The 23,801-nt window shown below is 38.2% G+C and overlaps 1 protein-coding gene across 1 annotated transcript; it reads left to right on the forward strand.

Annotated features, from left to right (window-relative positions):
• The first annotated feature begins 373 nt into the window (after positions 1-373).
• LOC107509466 (zinc finger protein 791) lies at positions 374-14,594 on the forward strand. Its single transcript, XM_016141969.2, has 4 exons — positions 374-524; positions 10,483-10,609; positions 10,793-10,853; positions 11,243-14,594. The coding sequence occupies exons 1-4, from the start codon at positions 522-524 to the stop codon at positions 12,984-12,986; spliced, it is 1,935 nt and encodes a 644-aa protein (XP_015997455.2). The 5' UTR covers positions 374-521; the 3' UTR covers positions 12,987-14,594.
• Positions 14,595-23,801: the final 9,207 nt, after the last annotated feature.

The raw sequence follows: 23,801 nt of genomic DNA on the forward strand, positions 1-23,801 counted from the left end.
TTTGTTTGTTTTATTCGTAGTCTGATTTTAAAAAGACTCAAGTTGGTTAATTTTAGTTATGTAACAACCTGACATGATGAAAGGAAACCCTTTAAAGGCACTGTGTCTATGGTTTGATTTTCTTAGAAATTTTATTTTCTTATAATTTAAGTGTAATAAAAACTTTTTTTCACTTAAAAAAGAAAACACTACACAGGCAGCCCCAGGATTAGGAAAAAAAAAAAAAATCTGTTTATGCAAATGTCCCAGGCTGGGTCAAGTTCCCGCCCACCTGGAGAAACTGTTTCAGCGGAGCCAGAGTTCTCCTGTTGGCTGTCACTCAGACTTGGGACCTGTCCAATCAGGAGCGCCGTTGGGGCAAATGGGTGGGGCAACGCTAGGCAATGTTTTCAAGGGCGCTTAAGCTTCGGTGTCGCCTGCCCTTCAGGGTTTGTGGTGGGCTGGTCGCAGTGTCTGCTGTGCTGTGATCTGCACTGGTACTAAGAGTAGGAAGGACTTAGGGAGACCCAGGAAACCGAAAAATGGTGAGTGTGGGGCCCGGTGAGACGGGAGGAGGGCCAGGCTTGAACCGGTTGAAACCGGCCGCGGCGGACCGGCCTCCCTGCGGTCACCTCTGAAGTCTGTGGACCCCTGTCTCCCAGGGGTCGCCGCTTGGAGCTCGGTCCCTCTGGCACGCAGGGTGGAGGCTTGACTGGCAGTCATTCGGGACTGGTACATTCTGTCCTGTCACTGAGGGCTGCAACTTTGCCCTGGAGCCTCTCTGTACAGCTCTGCCCCTGCAGCCCCTCTCTCCAGATGGTGGTGTAACCACTGGGAGAGTCATGGGGATAATGGTGAGTGGGTCTCTTGGGCTTCATGCAGGGAGTAGCTGTCCTTTGTGAGGTCCCAGTGTGGACGAAAAAGAGGCACTGTAATAAATCTCATCGAAAGTAACCTCTGGGTGTGATCTGATCATAAATTCCTAACTGGGCAGGTCATGGTGGGTAGTCAAGCCCCAGGCACATAACTGCTTTAGTTAAAGATTTACCTTTGCTTTAAGCAAGCTCTGTCCATTGTTCTTGTGCATTTAGGTCAACACAACCTCTTATTCAGACGTCTTGGAAACATAACCACCCTCACGAGAGCGCATAATCTTGTTAACTACCCTGTAATCTAATCCCCACTTTGCTTTCTACCATGGTCGTATAATCAATCTTTCTTGCTTTCCCTCCTCATTTCCAAATGCATTAAAAACAACAACAACAACAACAAACCCTGCAAACTGTCATTCTGAGAAACATTTTTCTTGATCTGTTGAGGTATTGCTTCCAGGCATAGCCTTTGTTTGAATCAAATAAACTCTAATAAACACATAAATTTTTTTTTTTCTGCAGGATTAGACATTCTTTACCTCCACACCAGTCCTTATTGTGTCCCCAGGGGGACCCTTTCATTGTATCCTGAGTTTTCCAAATGTTTGGGGAGCAGGGTTTCAGACCCATGTCCCTGTCCTCCCAGCCTACCTAGTTCTGGGACTTGCAGTCAATCCCTAAATATTTAGATCCCTCCTCACATTGCGAAACGCCAGGTTCAAGTCATGGCATCATTATCAGTTATTTATCATTTTCCCACAAAGCCATGGATGACTTTTTTTAAAAAGATTTATTTTTTTCTCTGTAGATATTTTACAGGAGAGGAGAGCCAGGAATAACCACCTGGAAAACTTAAAATACTTAAAATTAAGTAGTTTAAAATCCCCGTTCCTCTCCTGCAGGACTTCCCCTGGGCACAGACACCCTGTGGGAAGTCCTGTGGTGGAGGCTCCTCTTGGGAAACTTTCCTGGGCATTCTTTTCTGTCAGCACTGCCCCTCCCTGGGTTTGTCACTTGAAAACATTATTGACCCAACGTTCAGTTTTTCAATAGGGCTAAAATAAATTTAATTTTAGAGCTTGAAAGACAGTATAAAATAGTTCCAAACAGACACAAAAGAGGTGAATTTCAGAAAAAAAATATTCCAGTATTACATTCCATTTCCGTAGAATTCTTTTACTCTTTTGTCCCTTGAGCATGTCTAGTAATTCTTTTTTACTTTGGGTGTTTTCAAATAAAATTCCAGGTTTAGACTTGCAGAGCAGAAGAACTCAAGTATGAATAATTATTTACAAACCAATTACTTTCCCTGAAAATGTAATTAACTGACATTTTTCTGAAAAGAACAGATTTTAAGAATTTTCTAACTGAACTAGGAGAAGGCCCTTACAATTTTATTCCTTCCTTTCCACACAACACTGTGTTTATGTGAATTTGCTCAAACACTGGGCATTTATCATTTAAAATCAGCAGTGGTCCAAAGCAGCTCCAGTACAATCAAAGACCTGTGGTCAGTGACCCAAGCTAAGGCCCCCTTGAACTGCAAAGAGAAGCACTTGAAGGCCCAGTGGTTCTCCTGGGAAAGCCTCCCCCTGCAGGTGACCTACTTGCTCACACCCACCATGGAGGAGCCTTTACACTGAGAGAAGCTGCAGCCTTGGAGATCTGGGGGTACACATACGTTTGGGAGGAGGGAATGAGGATCTTATGGGGTTTTAGTTGTGGTTCCCCTGGGCCTGTTTTTAGGCATAGGTTAGAGTTTTGCATCCACAGTGTAGGTGTGCTCAGAGTGTAATTTGCACAGTGAGAAAGTCTTTGAAGATCAGGGGTTCTGTCTCGTGGACAAAGGGTTTATGAATCGGGGAGTTCACTGGGGTCAGAACTTAAGCTGAATCAGGCTGAGTTTTCTCACTGTGAGAATGGAAGCCTGGGGGAGGGAGTGCTTCCGTGCTTATCGGAGGGGAGAGGGGTGTGGGGCTCCCAGAGTTCATTCCTGGGGCTGCTCAGGTGTCCCTCCCCTTCTTCCCTAGGGACTGATCCACTCCAGGGTTCTGTTTTAAGCAGGAGTGCCTAGACACCAATTGTGGGAACATGTTCACCTTTCTGAATGTGGGTTTCCTTCTGAACTGTAGAGAAGCAGGCTGCTTATCTGTTTAGATGCCAATGTCTGTGTTTGTTTTTGTTGGATATCTTTAACCATTGGATATTGCAGCCTATGTATTCTCATTCCCCTTAACACTTAGGCTTTTTAAAAATTACAATATTGCTTTTAATATTTAAAAATTGGAAAACAAAATGTATAATAATAATAGTTGCCAACATTTACTGAACGTTCATTATATACTAGGCACTGTTGTATATGCTGCATGTGGACTACAGTATTATTTTTATACTATTTTACAGCTTAGGAAATTTAGGTGCAGAGTAAATTTTGGTAATACGTAGGATGAAATCCCGTAGAGCTATTGAAATTTTTGATGTAGAGACAACTTTCTTTTAGAGACACTGAAAAATATAATTTTATGCTGGATTTTTAAAAAACAGATTCTGAAACAGTATGAATTCGTTTATGTAAAACTCTATACATGATCTGTTTTTAGAGATATCTAGAAGGGTGCTTACACGTTACATCTACAGTGTTAAGATCGTAAGATTTTGAATAGTTTTTACTTCTTTTTGTACTTTGTGGTTTGGATTTTTTAAATGAACGCATATCAATTTAATAAAAGCAAAACATTTTAAGAAAATTAATGACATAGTTAATGTCAAGCCCCATTTCTTTAAAGCAACTTCCATAAGTTTAGCAGTTGATGAAATGAAAATGTTAAATATATAATACAATTAGCATCTTTAAAATAAGGATGGAATATTGACTGTTTTTCAAACATCTTTTGAATGTAGTCTACCTATGCTATTACTTCACGTCCACTTAAAGATTATTTTTATTTTTTTAGTCCCTCCAATATTCGTAACATAACTTTTTTCTTTTTAATAAGCAAAACTAAATTTTTCTTTCATTAGAGCATACGAGACAGTTTAAATGTAAAAGTAGCACAGTACTTTAAGTGGCTCTATTTAATTTAGGTTTAACAGCTTTGTGTGTGCAGAACTTCCATTTATTTCAGTCACTTGTATTAGTGTTTTCCAAACATCTCAGGAAATTACCTGGGGCACTTGAAAAAACAATTCTGCTTCCCAAACCATAGCTACTGAATCAGGCTCTTGGGAAAGACGATTAGTTTTTAAGGTAGAACTCTCGAGTGACCAATTGGAAATAAGTACATTATATCACTGTATTGCAATAGTGCAATGATTGTGGGTATTTGAGAAAATCTGTACAAAAGCTGTTTAGCAATGTTTTCTTCAGAGTTGGAGTTGCGTCCTGGTTTCTGCAATGTCATCTCACGTGGACAACTTTTAAGACTAGATGCTTCTGGGCAGCATATCTCAGCCTGTCGTGTATTCCACCCTCTGTCTCTGCAGCCCAGTTTCTGTCTCTCCTTTTCAAAATACAGAGCTTCAAGAAGTTACTCATTTCCAGATTTAGTGTTTAAGCAATCATCAAAAAAATTGTTTATAAAATTTTAAAGCATGCTTTCACATTGGAATTTGTAGATTCTTTAAAATGCAACTTTGACCTTCACTTGACCATCATTTTCTTAGCACTTTATTTTATTTTTTATTCATTTCAAGTATACAGTACACTGTTAAGACATTTATATACTTTATGAAATGATCCCCCTGATTGCTCTGTTACCCCTGTGGCTCTACACACAGCCATTACATTAATGCTGACTGCATTCCCTATGCCATGCTCCTCATCTGGCTTTTAAAATATAACTTAAGGTCGATATCTTGGGCCTATCTGTGTCTTTAGCATGAAGGTGTGACTGAGGCTGGGGTCACCTCAGTAGTAGGAGGTTCTTAGGGGATTCATGGGTGTTTATACCCCTTGAGTGAGGTGAGCCCATCAGACGGTCACTCCTTAAAGCGCAGGTATTTCAGACAGAGAGGAGACAGGTTAGCTGGTGGGCTGGGTCCTCTCTCCTGATAGCAGAGGGCTCCCCACGTTCCTTAAGTGCCTCTGCTGCTGCTGTCCCTGCCTCTGCCTCAGTGCAGATTTCGGCCCTGCAGCTAGTGGGGACAACACACAGCCTCACTGTGGCACAGCAAAGGGACTAGTTCAAACAGGATTTAAACCCTGGGTCCTTAAATCCTACATAGTGAGCCTTTCAATGTGGGAGGCCTCCAGCCCTGATGGTACTGATTTGAGGCCCTCTGAGGGGAATAATAGGTAGATACCAGGGTAGAGAGGACACCTACTAAAGTTTACCCAGTGACCTAAAATACAAAATGGGAAAGGACATGAAAAGAGAGGAAAATGAGGAAAAAGGGTATTGAGAAAAGCCCCACAATTTGACCCAGTTGCAAATCTGAAATATACTAAAGGTATTTACATAACATTACAAAAGGAGACTCTTGACTTTTGAGCCTCTAAAACAGAGATTTTGAACTAATGGTGCCATCACCTGGAACTCAGTGATTGCCAAACCATCACGCAATTACTTAGTGCTGTATTAAATTACAGTTATACTTGGGCTCTCAGTAAATTTAAGCAAGGTCCCCCATGACCTCAGGGGAATTACTTAATATAATATAGAGGACAAAGTGGCGTGTACTTGGCCTGAAGCATTAGAAATATTTGCCTTTTCTCACACTTCTAGCACTGATTGTCCTAAAATAGCCCATCATGAGTAGGACAGCTCTGAACCAACAGTTCATGAATTTAAATTAAGTCTTCAACTAACTGGCTTCAGAAAATGGACTCCATGGGCCCTACCCCTGACTGAAATTAGTTAGTACAGCCCAGTGTAAAGTAAACAGGACCCTCAAGGATTGAAAACTGTTATAAGAAACCTTTTAGGGAAAAGCGATTATCCCCAATGCCTCTCTTTTGAATAGCTGAATTTAGCCTGTTGTTAAACCTGGAAGAATGAATGACACCTCACAGTGGATGACTGCAACCTTCAGACAGTGGTGGCACCAGATCAGCCCCTAGTCCCAGTTCGCAACATTATGGGAATTACTGCCTCCATCCACTGAGCGACTGTACACATTCTGCTATCACAGATTTGGCCAAGTCTGGTCTGTTGAGTGCCTGGGTCAGTAGCCTCCCAGCTGCACTCGGCCTTCATCTCTGAAGGGACATGACACACCCTTACCTGGTTCCCCTCAGGGAACCTCAGCAGCAGTGCCATTGCACATAGTCTCTGCAGGTAAGATCTGAGCTGTGTTTACCTTGTTTCAAAAGAGACATAACATTAATGACATTCTCCTTTGTGGACATTCATTTGACATTGAGGGCATACATATTTTAGAAAAAGGAGCCCCACAAAAGAGGATGGGCCATTGTCCCAGACATATTTTGAGGCCCTAATGCCTTGGTTACATTTTTAAAAATTAATAAACAGAAGGCCACTCAATTTGTGACACCATGAAGAAATAGCTGTTGTCCCTCTCAGTACCCATGACATTGTCTGGATTCTTTTGTGTTTGGGAGGCAACATATTCCTTGTTTTATTTGAGCCCATTTATGCCATTACTTAGAATCTGCCCCAAGTAAAGTGGGCGCCCCTACCATTAGAGGCTCTAGACTGTTTAAATCTCCATATAGCAGCCACACTTGGTAGTGTCCTCAGAGACTCCTTCACTATAAGGCTTCACTGACCACTTCCCACATCTGGAGTTACCCATGATGGCTTTATGTTGTAATTGCTGTCTCCCTTTTCTTAGTTATGTTGACTAGGTGTTTATCAATTTTATTAATCTTGTCAAAAAGAACTTTTTTTGTTTGTTTGATGTGAGTTTGTTACTTAAAGAACTGAAGGGCTATGTATAATAAATTGTCCAGTACTAAAGTTATATTAACAGGGAATTCAAGAAATGACTGGCTGTGCACAGAGGCTTGGAGGTACCTCGAGAGGCCAAACCATGAACCGAGGCTGGCTGTTGCTAGTGTCAGGCTTGGGCTGCTTAGCAAGAGGTGTAGGGCAGGCTGAGGTCATATGCTTCTTGTTTGGATTTTGTGAACCTTTGAGAGATTTTAGGAGAGTCCGCAGCATGAGCCAAGAGAAGCATTTTGTGTGGAAAAGCCACTGGAAACAACTTGGGTGGGCCTGCAGGTTGTGGGGGATGGGGTGGGGGGTGGGGGCGGGATCTCAGGGAATCACCAGGGTGGAAGGAAAGGTGCTAGTTAGGTTGATGGAGATTCAGATATGGCAGCCATCTGTGTCTGCAGGTAGGTGGAGGGGTGGGGCTTAACAAAGAAACAATGGCTTCTGCCAACATTTCTTTCTGGGAGTAAGCTGCCCCTCTGTAACCTTTGATAAGTTGTTTTGTTCACTTCATTTAGTTTAAATAATTTTAAATTTCTCTTGCGATGATCTCTTTAATCCCATGTGTTATTTAGAACTGTGTTATTGAATCTGCATACATTTGGTGGTTTTTCCACCTATCTTTCTATTATTTGTTTCTAGATTAATGCCTGTGGTATGAGCATATTTTGTATGAAATCTGTTTTTTTTTTTTTTTAATTTGTTAAGCTATGTTTCATATTCCAGCATGTGTTCTGTCTTGGTGAAGGTTCCATGTGAATTTCAGAAGAATGTATATTCTGCTGTTTTTGCATGAAGTTATTACAGTGATTTAAAATTTTAAATCAGATTTTGATCATAGATTATAATTCTTAAATCAAATTTTGTTGTTACATAATAGTATTCAGTTTCACTCTGCTGTTCATGACTTTCTGCCACTGGAATTTATAATTTGCGATAAGAGGGTATTGAAATCTACAGATATAGTAGTGGATTCCTTTATTTCTTCTTGCATTCTCTCTGCTCTTGCCTTATATATTTTGCCCCTGTGTTATGTACATACATATAAAGGATTGCCGTGCCCTTGTGGAGGTGGACTCTTTTGTCATTAAGTAATGTTCCTTTATCTCTGAGGGTTTTTTTTTTTTGGTTCAAAATCTGCATTATCTGAAATTCATATCCCCATGCCAGCTTTTCTTTGATTACTGTTGTCATGGTACATTTTCTTGGTGCCTTTACCTTTTATCTATCTGTGTCTTCTTATTTAAAGTAGGTTTCTTGTGAATGACATATAATTTTGATTTTTTAAATTTGATATTAAGTACTGTATTAGTCTTTCAGTTGTAGTTATTAAAGTAGTGATTGATACAATTGGATTAATTATCTACCACTACTTGTCCTGTTTTCTATTTGTTGTCTTGTTCTTTGTTTCTTTTTGTCATCAACCTTTTTTCCTGCCTTCTCTGGCTTTAATAGAGAATTTGACTTGATTTTTTTTTCTTCTCTCTTGAATCAGTTATACATATTTTTTTAAACTTTTTCAGTGGTAGCCTTTGAGTTTTCACTGTACATTTACAACTGAGCCACCACCTCTGTCAAGTTACACTACACCACTTTAATGGTTGTTCAGATACCTTATACCACACTATTCCCAAGTCCCGCTCACTGTCCCTTGTCACATTGCTTTTGTTTATTTCAGTTACTCATAACTTGAAATTACCAAATACATAATTGCTAATATCGTAAACCAAATGTCATGTGTGGTATAATAAATAAAAAGATATTTTACCTTTATTTTTTATGATCCTCCATGTTTATCATTTACATTCTTTCTGATGAGTTTTTGAACATTTTATTCAAAATGGTTGTACTATTGACAAATTTCCTCAATTTTTATCTCAGCAAGTTTCTATTTCTCCTTTATTTTTGAATGGTTAGTTTGTCTGATGCATAATTTTAGGCAATGTTTTTCTTTTTTCAAAACTTTAAATATTTCACTCCATTCTCTTCTTGCTTGCCTTCTTGCTGAAAAATCCGATTTAATCCTAATCTTTGCATCTCTATTACTAAGGTGTTTTACCCCCTGGCTTCTTTCATTTTATTCTCTTTGTCTTTGACGTTTGTCTAGTGTAAATATAAGATATTTGGGTGTGCATTTCTGTTGTTTTACCATATTTGGTGTTCTCTAGCTATCCCGAATCTCGTCATTTAACATTCATTTTAGGAAAATTTCAGTGATTGTTACTATACTGGTTTCTCCTGTGCTTTTCTGCCTTTCTTTTCCTTTAGGTATTCCCATCATGTGTAGTAAACCTTCTGTTTAAAGAAGGTTCTCCTTGAGTTCGTGGATATTATATTCTATTTTTGTTTGTTTTTTGGTGTGTGTGTGTGTGAGAGAGAGAGAGAGAGAGAGAGAGATTGTTGTTCTTTGTCTTTGCGTTAGACTTTGCTGAAATAGATCTTCTTGAATACAGGCCGTGTTAGGAACAGACTGAACTTATTTCAAATGTAGTGTTTATCATCTCTTTTGGAATTTTGGAGGCAGTGGGTTGCCCTGTGACCTAAATGCTCTGATAGATCTCAGAAAATTTCATTTCAAGTTTTTTTGCTTTTTTTCTTGTGAGTTTGGGAATGACAGCTTCTAAATTATTTAAATGCCAGACCAGAAACCTGCAGTCTCCTGCTCCACTTCTTAATGACTGATGACTGACAGCTTTAGAGCCTCATCCCTCCTCCTTCTTCCAGTGCCCTACATCTGTACAAGGTGATAAGAAGTTTTAGTGTGTCCTCCTTTGGAGAAGCAAGAGATTGAATCCGTGCAAGCTCCTGCCCTTGTGTGTGAACACTCACCTTAGGTCACCCACAACCTCAATAAAAAACAAGTCCGTGCACCTTTTCTTGTCCTCTCAGTCTATCTTATGCCTCTCTTGAGTCCTGCCATACTTTCTGCAAAGACTCAATTGTGGAAGTATAACAACCCCTTTCATACCCTATTGGCCATGTGTGTCATCAGCTGAGGGATTCCCATGAGGTATCAAGCTTCTTTACTCTCCAGAGTAGCTCAGAAATGACAGAAGAAAGGAGGGCAGCCTGTAGAGTGACTGGTGAGGAAACACTTCCTCTGGATTGGGGAATGGAGATGTTATGTTCTGTTGGAAAAAATCATTGCAGACTCAGTTTTACATCAGATAAGAGCAGTGTTTCTCCATAATAATATTTCATTCAGCCAGCTGCTACAGTTACTTCTAATGTTCTGGAGGAATTTGGGACAACATGGCCAGGTGGGCTTTGTTAAAAGTGGGATTTCTACAGGCTTCCTGGACTCTTATGTTTGGTGATAGGAATAGAACAAAAAGCTTGTAGTTCTTACTGCTTTTATTCATTAAAACCTTATGCAGATGTTAACATCTGCCTCATGGAGTGCTGTAAATTGTGGGAAATAAGGAAAGAGGTGAAAGAATATTTCTCTCAAGGAATTGATCTTAAAATAATACTTGTTTTACTTGAATAGCATTTCTGTCATTTCCCAACATTCTCTCAATTCTGCCATTAGAGATGAATAAGATGTAATGTGATTACAAACAGAATATATAAATAATTTCCATGTGTTTATGATACTGTTAAATTTATGAGGAAGGAAATTTGGACAGTGATTTTATGATGATTAGGTCATGAAGTGTTCGGAGACAAATGAAGTCTATATGTGGAGTGCTGTCATTCTTATGCATTCTACTGTACACATATTCGGGATGTTTTAGGACTCGGTGGCTTTTGAGGACGTGGCTGTGAACTTCAGTATGGAGGAGTGGGCCTTACTGGATCCTTCACAGAAGAAACTCTACAGAGATGTGATGCAGGAAACTTTCAGAAACCTGGCCTCAGTGGGTAAGGATGACAAGTTAACTTCACTTAGTTAGAGAATAAGTTTTATTAATTCATTAATATTGTCCTCAGATGAAGAATGTGAAAAGGGAAATATTGATAAATAAACTAGGCTAGTCACAGCTCATCGTAGAGCTGGAATCTGAGAATTTTCTTTGTAATCATTTTTTTGAATCTCGATTTTAGGAAAGAAATGGGACAATCATGACATTGGAGGCCAGTACAAAAACTGGGGGAGAAAACGAAGGTGAGTCACAATAGAAAGCACTAGAAAATGAGAAATCTGTTATGTTGTGAAATTTAAAAAAGACGCAACCAAAACAACTCCTGCTTCAAATTTCTCAGAAAATTTCATCAAATTATTTTCTTATGTGACAAATATATTCAGTGTTTGAAAGTAGTTCAAATGGAAAATACCATTAATAAGCTCTGTAGATGAATATCACTGTTTTGGTAATAGCAAGACTGAATCCTCTTGCAGAGCATTTAGTACATGTATTCAGTTTCAAATCATTCAGACAGGGGAAAACCTACAATTTTGCTATAAATCATGAAAATATAGTTTAAATGCTGCTCTAATAATTATAAAATCATTAATGAAGGAATAATTAGTAATGCACTTCTCAATTTTTACAGAAGTTTAATATTACAGAGACAGCGTGAAGGTGAAGAGAGTAGTCAATGTGGAGAAAACTTCAGCCTTATTCCAAATCTCAGTCAGAAGAAAAAAATTCTTCCTGAAGTAAAACCACGGAAATACAGTGCGTGTGGAAAAGTCTTCATGAATCATTCATCCTATAATATACACATCAGTCATCCCACAGGACCCAAGCCATGTGAAGATCAAAATTATGGAGACAAGTTATATAATTATAATGTATGCGAGAGAGCCTTCAGTTATCTCCAGCGTTTTGAAAAACTTGAGAGAAATCACAATGGAGAGAAAACCTATAAATGTAAGGAATGTGGGAAAACCTGTAGTTCTTCAACTTCTCTTCAAATACATGAAAGATCCCACACTGGAGAAAAACCCTATGAATGTAAGCAGTGTAGTAAAGCATTCAGTTGTCTCAGTTCTCTTCGACGTCATGAAAAAATTCACACTGGAGAGAAACCCTATGAATGTAAGGAATGTGGAAAAGCCTTCAGATACTATCAAAATTATCGAAGACATGAAAGTAAATTCACTGGAGAGAAGCCCTATGAATGTAAGGAATGTGGAAAAACCTTCATATGTTATCAAAGTTTTCGAAGACATGAAAGAAATCACACTGGAGTGAAACCATATATATGTAAGGAATGTAGTAAAACATTTAGTTGTCTCCGTTATCTTCGAAAACATGAAAGAAATCACACTGGAAAAAAACCTTATGAATGTAAACAATGTAGTAAAGCATTTAGGTATCCCAGTGATCTTTGTAAACATGAGAGAAATCACACTGGAGAGAAACCTTTTGAATGTATAGAATGTGGTAAAGCGTACAGAGATTACAGTTCTTTACAAGCACATCAAAGAACTCATTTTGGAGAGAAACCCTATGAATGTAAGGAATGTGGTAAAACCTTCAGTTCTCATCAGTGTGTCCAAATTCATGAAAGAAATCACACCGGAGAGAAACCCTATGAATGTAAAATATGTAGCAAAACATTTGGTTATCCCAGTTCTCTTCGATATCATAAGAGAACGCATACTGGAGAGAAATCATATGAATGTAAGGAATGTGGTAAAGCTTATAGATATCTCAGTTCTTTACGAATACATGAAAGGATTCATACGGGAGAGAAACCTTATGAATGTAAGGAATGTGGAAAAGCCTACAGATGTTACCAAAGTTTTCAAACACACGAAAGTAATCACACTGGAGAGAAACCGTATGTATGTAAAAAATGTAGTAAAGCATTTACTTGTCTCCATTATCTTCGAAAACATGAAATAAATCACACTGGAAAGAAACCCTATAAATGTAAAAAATGTAATAAAGCATTTAGGTATCCCAGTGATCTTCATAAACATGAGAGAAATCACACTGGAGAGAAACCCTTTGAATGTAAGGAATGTGGTAAAGCCTACAAAGATCAAAGTTCCTTACAAACACATGAAAAAACTCATACTGGAGAGAAACCCTATGGATGTAAGGAATGTGGGAAAGCCTTCAGATGTTATCAGAGTTTTCAAACACATGAAAGAAATCATACTGGAGAGAAACCATATGTATGTAAAAAATGTAGTAAAGCATTTACTTGTCTCCGTTATCTTCGGAAACATGAAAGAACTCACACTGAAGAGAACCTCACGAATGTTAGCAATATGGAAAAGTCTACATTTATCATACAACCTTTTGAAAATGTGAAAATGCACACTGGAGAAAAAACATATTAATATGCAGAATTTGGGAAAGGTTTTGGTTATCCCAGTTTTTTTCAAAAGCATAAAAGGACTTACTGCATAAAATCTCTAGATTATAAACAGCATGGGAAAGACTTGAATTGGTCTACCGTCTTTCAAGTGAAAATTCCCTCCAAAAAAAAAAAAAAAGAAAAATGTAAGTAATGTGAGAAAGTTTAATAAAAATTAATATATGTATAATGTGCCAGAAAGTTTTCAACATGAAGGAGTTTTTATTAATGTTGAAATATATTGTGTTTGTTGAACTTCTTATTATGGTGCTTCATTGGACTGGATTATACTAATTTCAGAAATGGATACTTATGTGAGATATTTCTGAGAATTGTCTTTCAACAATAGTACATAAAATAAGTAGGTAGTATTTTTTTTCTTAAAACATTTACTAATATTTTATTTCCATTTTAAAGCCTGTTAGATATATGGGTGAATTGAAATTTTTATATACAGTTAGGTTAAATATTTCTACAATATTTTATTTTGTTTTACAGGGTCATCGAAAAATTACAATTTGGTATTCGGGTTTTCCTAGTAGTCTAATGGTGTCCTTTTTATCCCTAGTCCAAGATATTTATTCTATGTCTCCTCGGACAAAGCTCTTTTTTGGGGTGATGGAGATAAGAGACTTTTTCTATTTTCTATACTAAGAAATAATTGGAATAAGTTTTATGTGTGGCCAGTTTAGGAAAGTATATAGTTATATGTGAATTACTTTAATATTTGGGCCTTTGCTTTTTGTCCTTCCTTTGGATTCATGTTTGTGAATAGACTTTGAATTAAGAAGAGGGACCTGTGATAGGGCAACAAAATCTAAAGCTGGAGATTTTCCCTCCCGTTGGGTAATAGTAGGAACTTGATTTTCCAGAAACCATCTCCTTTGAGGTCAATGGTAGAATTTCTTAGTAGGCTCACTTGCATGAGATTTGGAAGACAAAAATGAAGAAGGCATTAGTCAGATTATGGAGCCAACATTCCAGCAAACAGATAATAGGAGCTTCAAGGACATCTTCCTGTCCATTATCAAAACCACCAACAACTAAGTGTCTGAAATTCATTTTCGGAGAAGCATGCATTTCCACTGATGTCTTCACAAAATTCACATTAAAGATTCATTAGAGTTAGGAGTTTTCTGTAAACCCTCTTGTGTCTACCAGAAAATCGGTTCAAACTTTCATGCTTATGTCTGATTCCCCTCTTCTTTAATTATATATGTATAAGGTCTAATTTGTATAGGAAACAATTTCCACTGTCAACAGTGCCAGTGAGTATATTTTCCTTGTTCATAATGACATCTACAGTGGTGCCATCAAAAAAAAAAAAAAAAAAAAAAAAAACAGCAATGGTCAGGAAGACTGTGTGTGTTTTACTTGTAGCTAATTGTAATCCCTCAGTACATTTTCAGTCATGTTTGATTGTATGTGGTTAAAAGTTCATGTATTTTCTTGTCAAGTGAAAACTCCTGTAGGTGTTTCATAAAAGTTGTAATTGTTGTCTAAGGTCTTGTGTGCTAACAAATATTGTGTTTTTCATTTCCCGAGAAAATATGTTAAAATATCCCATTATAATTACGAGTTTTCAAATGAACTTAGTAATTCTCTTCATTAATCATTATAGTTTATAGGTTAATTTTATCAGGTGCTTTCAAGTTCAGGTAATTTTTCCTCAGGCATATTTTATGTTTTATTCTTTTAGAATAACATTTTTTTTTGTCATGACTCTAAATTGTCCTTCATGCCTAATCCCAAAACCTGAAAGTCGTTTTTTCAATGCCCTCTTGCCAGTGACCTGCAGGATTGCACCTATAGTCAAAGAAAGGAATGTAATGAATTCTAATAATAAGAGTGACCATAGAGTACACATGGCTGTGGGTGTCACATAAAAGGTTGCTCAAAACTTCGATAGGATTTTAGTATTACATATATTTATTAGAAATGAATGACATTCCCTTTCATATCCTGAGAGAATGCTAAGTTCCCCTGAACCTTGATTTCTATGTTTTTAGCACTTCTTTTCACCACTGTAGGATCCTTCTTGGGAAAGATTGAAGGTCTGTGGGGGAAAAATTCAGTCCCTACCAAGCATTTCTTGCAGCCCTGTCTCAATTGAGAAAGCGTCCTCTAGGATTGCATTGTCATCATCTCATGCACATAACTAGCAGTGAAGTGGGAGGGCTCCCAGGTCTGTCTTTGGGTTTAAATCAGGCTCCTTGGACAGATCTCTGGACATTCTGTGGCTCTGAGACATAAAGGTACATCCCAAGTGGGATCTGCCTGGGGACGTCCTCAGTCATGGGCATCAGCATCATTTCCTTTCATTGCCTCCACAGCTTATTTTCAGCTCTTCGTTTCCCAACTCAAGTCTATTTGTTCTGCTTACATGAGGGGTTAGGTGGGACATCTTCAGAAATCCATCATATCGCTCTCTGGAAAAAATCTCTCTGAGCAGGAAGCTGTGAGTTGCGAGACAGAAGCAGTTGGCAGAACCTCTGTCATGTGTACATTCTGTCAGCCACAGTGTCACAGCCAGCACAGATTTATGAGATATTCTTGCTTACTTTTACACAGTACTTAAAAAAAAAATTTACTGACATAGAATGAGGAAACAAATCACTGAAGAACTCTTCTAAGTACCAGTCACTCCTTTATTGTCTCATCAGAACAACCCATTATTATAGTAGCTTTAACAGCCTCCTATCACACAGCTCAATGTCTCTAAACCACCCATAGTGGACTCAACTACGCAACGAGTTCTTGTACCAGAAACTGTTCTCGTTAGCTGGTGCTGCACACTATTAGAGAAGTGCTGCTGGCAACTGACAGTCTTTTTGTAAGTGTAGCCCCTTTCAGGACCTTCATTGATGACCCTCCACAGCCAACTTCCCGTTTTGGCCTGGGTCATGGATGCAGGACCCCTCAGGTTTGCTAACCAGAGGCTCCTCATTGAAAAGGTGTTCGTTCTTGCAGGGCAGAGCAATAGTTAGCTTCTCTGGTATGTTCCACTTACAGGAGGAAGTGTGGTCCCCTCACATTGATCTATTGATTCTGGAGGAAGTCACCTCCTTTGTAAGCACTTTGGCCATTTGGGGAGTCACTGGGGGATCACATGAATGACCATGGAGTTAATATACTCTGTGGACTGTGCTGCCACCACACCTGATGGAGTCCATTGAAGAGGTGTTGCACTTTGTCTCTAGATTGAACAGGCCTGATCAAAGATTGGACCCAAGCATCAGATTCATTAGTCAAACTCCAGATAATTGTGCTAGCATTAAAGAATTCTCTGGCCAAGAACAGAACTCATCTGCTCATTTTTACAGATACTTTGACCATTGACAATCTAACTGTGACCCCACCAATAGCAACAACTTTATGCAAAGTCACCCCTTTGACATAATTAACTCAGTGAATAACTTTCCCCGAACTACTAATCAAGGCCACCTCTCACTTTTCATGTATTAATCTGAATCTGCAGAGGCTCATTTCAGTGCTCAAGGAGATAAATTGACTTGAATTTCTTACCACATACTTATACCTGAAATCTATTGGTATTAACTCTGGCCCTTTGAGCCCTCCCAACTGATAACCATTTAGAGGTCACTAATCTAAATATTAGGCAAAATTCTCATCTTTGTCATGCCTAGTTTAGTGACTGACTAATGCATCCAATGTAAAAAAACACACTACTAGTAATATAGTCAATGGACATACTTTCCAGACCAAGGAAGGAGCTTCTATAGCTGATCGGAAACAGACATTACAGGGCTCCTCACTCCTTCTGCTGGCTGCTTGCTCTGCTTTGCCCATGGCAGATACTTATAAAGACAAATTATCTTACCATAATGACCTTTCTGAAACTAAATGCAAGGACTCACCAGGAAACTAGAAATTATTGGTATTATCAACTCAATTAGAAAATATAAAGCACCAGACTTTTGAAAAATGCATTCAACGGACCTACCTCCGTTTTGACTTATTAGTATATATTAATGTCTTCCTTAAACCTTGTTCTTGTAGATCACTTTTTCTGCTATTTATGGCATTAGTAGAGTCAGTTCCCAGACTTTGAGGCCAATTACTTTATTCTGTTCATTAGGTTTACTGACTCCTTGTAAATAGACATCTTTCTATACTGGACATTTCTGTCAGTATGGTCACTCCTAGAGTCTTTGATGTATTGTAATGGTGCACCCCAGCCATCATTCATATCCCATTCCTGGGTATTCCATGTAACATCACTGTAATCTGTGTACATGGCATGTCAATATGTCATTTTGAGCACTCACCTTCAAAACCCTTCTGGCTCACCCAACACAAATACACTGTTTTCCTACCAATCGCACTTATTGAGAGTCACTGGTACTGACCTGGCACACGTGATGTCATTCAGCAAACACATCATTAATACCAACTGAGAAAAGTTCAAAACACTCAAAATACGTGTAGCACACAGTTAATTCTCCAGATGTTTTTTGTGAAAGAAAACCCAACAGCCATGGTGGCTGATGACCACTTGGCTTTGGACTATTGTTAGCAGCCAGGGAGAGTTTTGTTCTGCTAAAAGAGCTGCTCGCTGCATGTAGGTAGGCTACACTGGCAACATGTCACCAATAATACAAGAAATGAGAACAAATAAAAATAATAACATTACTAAAATAATTTATTAGAGTTTGGAAACCACCTTGATACACTCTCCTGGATCTCTCTAACACTGTGGGATGATTACATTTATATCCTTTTTTTTTTTTTTTTGAATCTTTGTCATATTCATTATAATACGTTGCTTGTGCTTTTCACATGGCTTTTAACTTAGCATACAAATTTAAATTCATATGTAGCTTTGGCTTATTCACTCAACACACCTTGGCAGTGAATGTTAATAGACACCTCATTTTTGATTTTGACTCTTAATCAGCTTTAGATACCTAATCACTGTGTCTGACCCACAATGGATAAGCAAGATACGGAGGTTGACACATGCCACTTTTTGTGTCAGTGGGTCAGAAGACTAGTCCTTGAAATCACAGCCTCTACCTCTACACACTTAAAGAGTCAACTCATCCTCTGCACAAGCCAGCTGGACCAGCTTACCCTTGTCCTACTCTCCTTAGGAAGTACCTTTTATTAATAACCGTATTTCTATTAATTCAATGCATGTGGTGACATCAGTCTTGACATCAGATCCTATTTGGGGTAGAGTGTTAATCCTGCCCACAAAGGGCTATGATAAAACAGAAAGTAATCTGTCAAAATGTCTTTGAGTGACAAATAAGTGTTCAGGGTAGGTAATTTTTATAAGATGAAGATAAAATACAAATGCAGAGATTCCAGTATGATGATGTTTTTAGATGCATTGGTCACAAAAGTAAAGCTTTGAAATCATCCACATGGTTACTAGAAATAGAATCTATAAGTGAAAATAGTATAGTGTCACAAGGAAAAATACAGAAGCATAAAAAATGAATGAATGGTTTCTGTTCTAATACGTAAAGTGCTCTAAGTGATCATTCTCATCTTCACAAGAAAAAAGAAAAAAGATCAACCTGAAAAAAAATCATCCCTTCATAGAGCTGTGAGAGATTTGAGATTACATAGTAGAGCAATATCTACAAAAGAGGTAAATGCAAGGAAATACTGCTGACCTGGAGGAGAAACGAAGGGAACAGCAACTTTTAAGACCTAAAGTGTCAGTGATGAATTAGATGGCATCATGTGGACTAACTTGAACATTTAGAGCTTTATGGGTCCAGTCTTAGGGAATCCCCCCAAATTCATGAATTTTTCCTGGAGAAGCCCAAGTAGGTTCTCACTGTAAAGACTGGAAAAAATTGCCTCATGCTTTATGTAGCAAACAAGGGGAAACTGACATATACTCAAAGCATTCTGTTCTCTATAACTTAAGCCATCTCTCAAAGAAAACGAATTCTCCAAACCTGATCTGATTGTGGAAAGAACTGTCAGGCAATCCCTAGACTCTTCAGGTTTCCTCTCTGACAAAAGAGGAGGAATCAATGCAAAGGACCTATTCTGAAATTCACAGTCCAGGGATTCCGTCTCAGAATCCCTAACAAGTTTAATCAAAACATAACATTTTTTCCTACCCAAATACCTTCCCATTATGTTTGTAGGTGGGAACACATTTTTTTTTTTTTGGCATCTTCCTTAAACGTACCATGAGAGAAAAATACAAGAACACCATTATATTAAAGCCTCTGACACGTACAACTAGCACACCCAATAACAATCTAATACATGTTTAAGAAATTATACAACCTCATATAAAGGCCTATTTACTTCAAATCTTACTATAAATTTCACAAATACGTGGAAATTAAACACTCTTAAACAACCAATAGGTCAAAGAGTAGATCAAAAGAGAATTTTTAAATATATTTTGAGACAATAAAAAATGGTGAAAACTTGTGGGGAGAACCATATTAAGCAGTAAAAGGGAAATTTTACTATTAACAACTATATTTAAAAAAAGATAAAGTAACCTAAATTTAAGCACCAAGAAACTAGAAAAATTAGAACTAAACCTTAAGATAGCAAAAGTTCAGAAATAATGATGATTAGACCAGAAATAAGTTAAATGGAATACAGAAAAACAACAGGAAATATCAAAACTGTTGGTTTTTTAAAAAATGATTAACAAAATTGATAAACTCATAGATGACTATCAATAAAAGAGAAGACTCAACGTACATAAAATCAAAAATGAAAGAGGATGTTTGCAACAAATGCCTAAAAGATCAATATTGAGTATTATGAACATTTATAGGCAAACAAATTGGATAACCTAGAAGAAATGGACACATTTCTGGGAACATACAACCTACCAAGAAGAACTATAGCCAATTTAGGCTCTCTAGATTGTGGATATACAGGCATGAAAGAAAGAAGTTCTTGCACTCCTGGTACTTACATTTTTGTGGGAAAAGAAAGCTGGTTAAATGAGAAAGCTTAGGTTTCTAAGCAGAAAATAAAGGCATTGAAAGAAAAGAAGCAATGACAGGTGAGGTAATAGAGAACTGAGGCGGATCGTATATTCTTCCTTATGAAGAGTAGGGTCCACAGTGAGTGAAGGTGTCATCGCTGACCATTTTTTCCCCATTATCTAATCTGCTCAGATGTGGATGTAAAGAATGGACAACAAAACTGAAATTCCTGCATTCTTGAGATTAACAGCAGTGGTTCCCCACAAAGATAAAGATGTAGACATAGTCCATTTTCATTATTGTAGCCATGATTAAAAGTTTTAGAGCATGTACCAGATAACTGTGAGTGTGGACAAAGGTAAGCGGGATGTGAGTCTTGCCATTGGTTTGGGCCATGGGTATTTGAAAGGATTTTAAAATGCCTTCTGAAATGGTGTATCACTTTGCTGCTGTTTAGACCAAGTGACACAATTTGACCTTCGAGTTCCTCTCAGATTGAAGAAGGGTTCTGGTTATCTGCATAGTTGTAGCTCATCATGGGTCTTCTAGGAGTAGAGTGATATCTGTGCAAGTCCAATGTGATTTCCTAGTTAAAATACCAAAAAGAGCTATGGATTTTTAGAGGACAGTGACTCAAGGAATAATTGAGGTGAGCTATCGTCATAGAATGTCATTTTGAGTAATATCCTAATTCAGTGGCCAAGAAGGTATATTTGACATCCCCTAACTGGGATTTTTTGTTTGCTGTCTTATAAAATGAGTAGCTAAAAGGTTTTTGTTTCAATGATGCAGAAAGCCACTAAAGCCCATTTTTGCTGTTTTTAAGGATCGTTTTCATGTGTTTACACTTCCAAGAGATGTCAGGAAGGTGAGGTAAATGGTGACAGCTTTTGTTTTATTAAATAGCAAAGGAAATTCAGACCTGGTTTCTGTTTTTCAGTGCTAATTAATGTTTTCTTAGCTTTATAGCGATTATGTGATTTTGTAATTATAGTACCTCGTTTTCTCTCCTGCTCCCATCATTTCTCCTATCATGCAAATGAAAAAAGTTAAGCACAATCTTACCCAAATTAACATTACTCGTAATAGTGGAATCTCTTAGTTTTAAAGGTGTACTCTGTGTCCCTCTTCAGTGCAATGTCAAAAATTTTAGACTCAGAATACCACGAGGTTTGCATAATTATGCACTTTTACAAATGTAGTATCAAAGTTTTCAAGCAGGGCTTATAAGATAGCATGGTGTTTGTTTAACTTATATACATTCTGGAAAAGGCAAAGGTATAGAAACCTCAAACACGTCGATGGTGAAAGGTAGGGGGTTCAGTATAAACAGGAACCATGAGAATATTTTTTGGGGGCTGATGAAGTGTTTCGCATCTTGTTGGAGGTATAACTCTATGTTTGTGAAAACTCACAACTATACTCTTAAAACAGTGTGTGTATATACTAAAAACAATTCAAATTTTTATTGTTCAGGAAAGTTATACTCTCCCGAACTTCCTTCCACCACTTTGGTGTCCTTAGAAAGAACTGAAAGATCTGGCAAAGAAGGACATGGGCCACAACAAGACTTTCCTGGTACCAAGTTTGACATTAAGAAACACCCTTTAGGGCTTCACCTGCCCTCATTCACACAACTGGTGAGAGTCTGAATGTAAAAAAATAACTGCAATTTAAAAAATTATATTATTTTTACCTTCATTCATTGAATCAACTACTTTTGAGGAAAATAACTCCTATAATATTGCTTTCATTGAGTTCTGATGGAGTCATGAAGGCCGCCTGAATAGTGTATACAGATAATGCTGATGTAACCCCTTGAGGTCTCACCAGACACAAGATAGTCACATCCAAGATGGATTGCTCTCAACCCCCAATTGAGTTGGGAGTGAGTAGTGGGTTTAAATGTTCCCACAAAATTCATGTTTGCCAAGAACCTCAGAATTTGACTTTTATGGAAATTAGTTCTTAACAGATGTGAATAGTTAAATATCTGAAGACAAACTAATCCTGGATTTAGGGCGGGCCCTAAATTCAATGACTGGTGTCCTTATAAGAAGAGACAAGGACACAGAGACGTGGAGGGAAGACCATAAGAAAGACAGAGGTAGACATTGGAGTTATGCCGTCACAAGCCAAGGAATGCAGGAACCACAGGAGCTGGAAGAGGCAATGGAGGATTTCCTGCTGTTCATAAACTGTGAATTACTGTAGGTCTCCCCATTAGTTCTCACTCAAACCATCAAACCTAATAGTACCTGTCTTAAAAATTCCAATTATCATGTGGCCTATCAAATGGATGTCCTTAAGGTCACTGACCATGCTGGATGCCATCATTGAAATTTCTCAGGTCCCCAGTTATCACAACTGACCACCTTCATTTTTCAATGTAACTCACTGAAATCATGGTCTAGGAGTCGATCAGGAATAATTTAAATGCATGAGGGAGAAAACCCGACTAAAATTAACTTAAGATAAAATAATTTAACAGACTATAAAAAGAGGGAAAATAAGATTCAAGGAAGGAAGAAATCAGCTCACGTCACTGGACTTGAGGAGTAGATATGTCCAGGCACAGATGCATTCAGTATACAAATGAGGGGGCAGGCCTTGTTCTTACTGTCCCCCACACCCACCCAGTATGCTCTCCTTCCAGGTGGCCTCAGACTATGTCAGTCACTCCTACACTGTGACCTCACACAGCTCACTTCCTAGAATTCCAGGTCTGAGAGGTAAGAGTCCTGCCTAGACCCAGCTCCACATCTAGTTCCATAAAGGGTCCTGTGCCTAGATCCTACTGGACCAGAGAGGACCATGTGAAACCACTTTATCCCAGGAACTTGGGGTTGGGAAATGGAGATTAGCTTACACTGAAGAGTTAGAACCCCTTAGTCCTGGGGTGAAGTCAACCTCATCCCAAAGCTGTGGGCTCTGGGAGGGAGCCACCATTATGTTAAATTCAGGAACCCCAAGGCATAGCTGTCCACCTCAGATCACTACACTTGTTTCTCAGTCGAACTTTGACCCTCTGAAACCAGGCTTCCTTTTCCGCCTCAGCTAGAACTGCTCTATCCAAAGTTCAAGGAAGTCCAGAAAATGCCCTATCTTTCCAAACTCAGAACACTCCTTTTCTGTCTTGACCTAGTAAAAGAGTCTCCATATTTCATAACTAATTTGACACTTTTTCTTACCAAATATTATTCATTACATGTTGATTGAATAATTATGATGTGCCCTATGCTGTGAGCAGGTGGACAAGTTTCCTCTGCTCAAACAACATTTCATTCTTAAGAATCTAAGGTTAATGCAAACTCTTTCTGCTGTCTTGGAGCCCATGGAGGCCTACTAGGAACAGGACTTCTAAAATGACAAATATGTTTGGAAGGCTGTGGTCCAAAGCTGGCTGTAAGGAGGGTCTCCGGTACCAGAGGACACACACAGCTCTTTTTAAAACTGAAGGTGTTTATGCTCGAGGGGAAACTGAATCTAAGTGAGAGATGTGCTTATGTGTACAAGGCAAAGAACAGCACAGTGACTTCTGGTGGCAAACTGAACAAAACCAGAGTAATCTGGGAAAGTGACTCATGCTCATGGAAACATTGGCATGCTTTGTGCCAGATTCTGAACCAACCTTCCTGCTAAGGCCATTGGGCAGAAGGTGGGGGGAAAGGGAGGAGGACAAGGAGCAGCAGGAGGAGGAAGAATATAAGGTTAGCTTTAAATGAATTACCCAGGTAATTCTTAAGTAACAGATAAGGATGTAACAGGTAACATAAATGCTAATTAAATTATGTAAAAATGTCATGTCTGAATTAGCATTTAGTAAAAAAATAAAAAAAGAGAATACAATTTATGTT

This window comes from Rousettus aegyptiacus, unplaced genomic scaffold (genome assembly GCF_014176215.1).
Source record: "Rousettus aegyptiacus isolate mRouAeg1 unplaced genomic scaffold, mRouAeg1.p scaffold_m13_p_16, whole genome shotgun sequence".
Classification (NCBI taxonomy): domain Eukaryota; kingdom Metazoa; phylum Chordata; class Mammalia; order Chiroptera; family Pteropodidae; genus Rousettus; species Rousettus aegyptiacus.

What these genes read in the sequence shown, in the direction of transcription:
- LOC107509466 (XM_016141969.2), top strand. An exon ending in CAGAAACCTGGCCTCAGTGG is followed by an intron (nt 10,610 to 10,792) that starts GTAAGGATGACA and finishes TCTCGATTTTAG; the next exon opens with GAAAGAAATGGGACAATCAT. An exon ending in AACTGGGGGAGAAAACGAAG is followed by an intron (nt 10,854 to 11,242) that starts GTGAGTCACAAT and finishes CAATTTTTACAG; the next exon opens with AAGTTTAATATTACAGAGAC.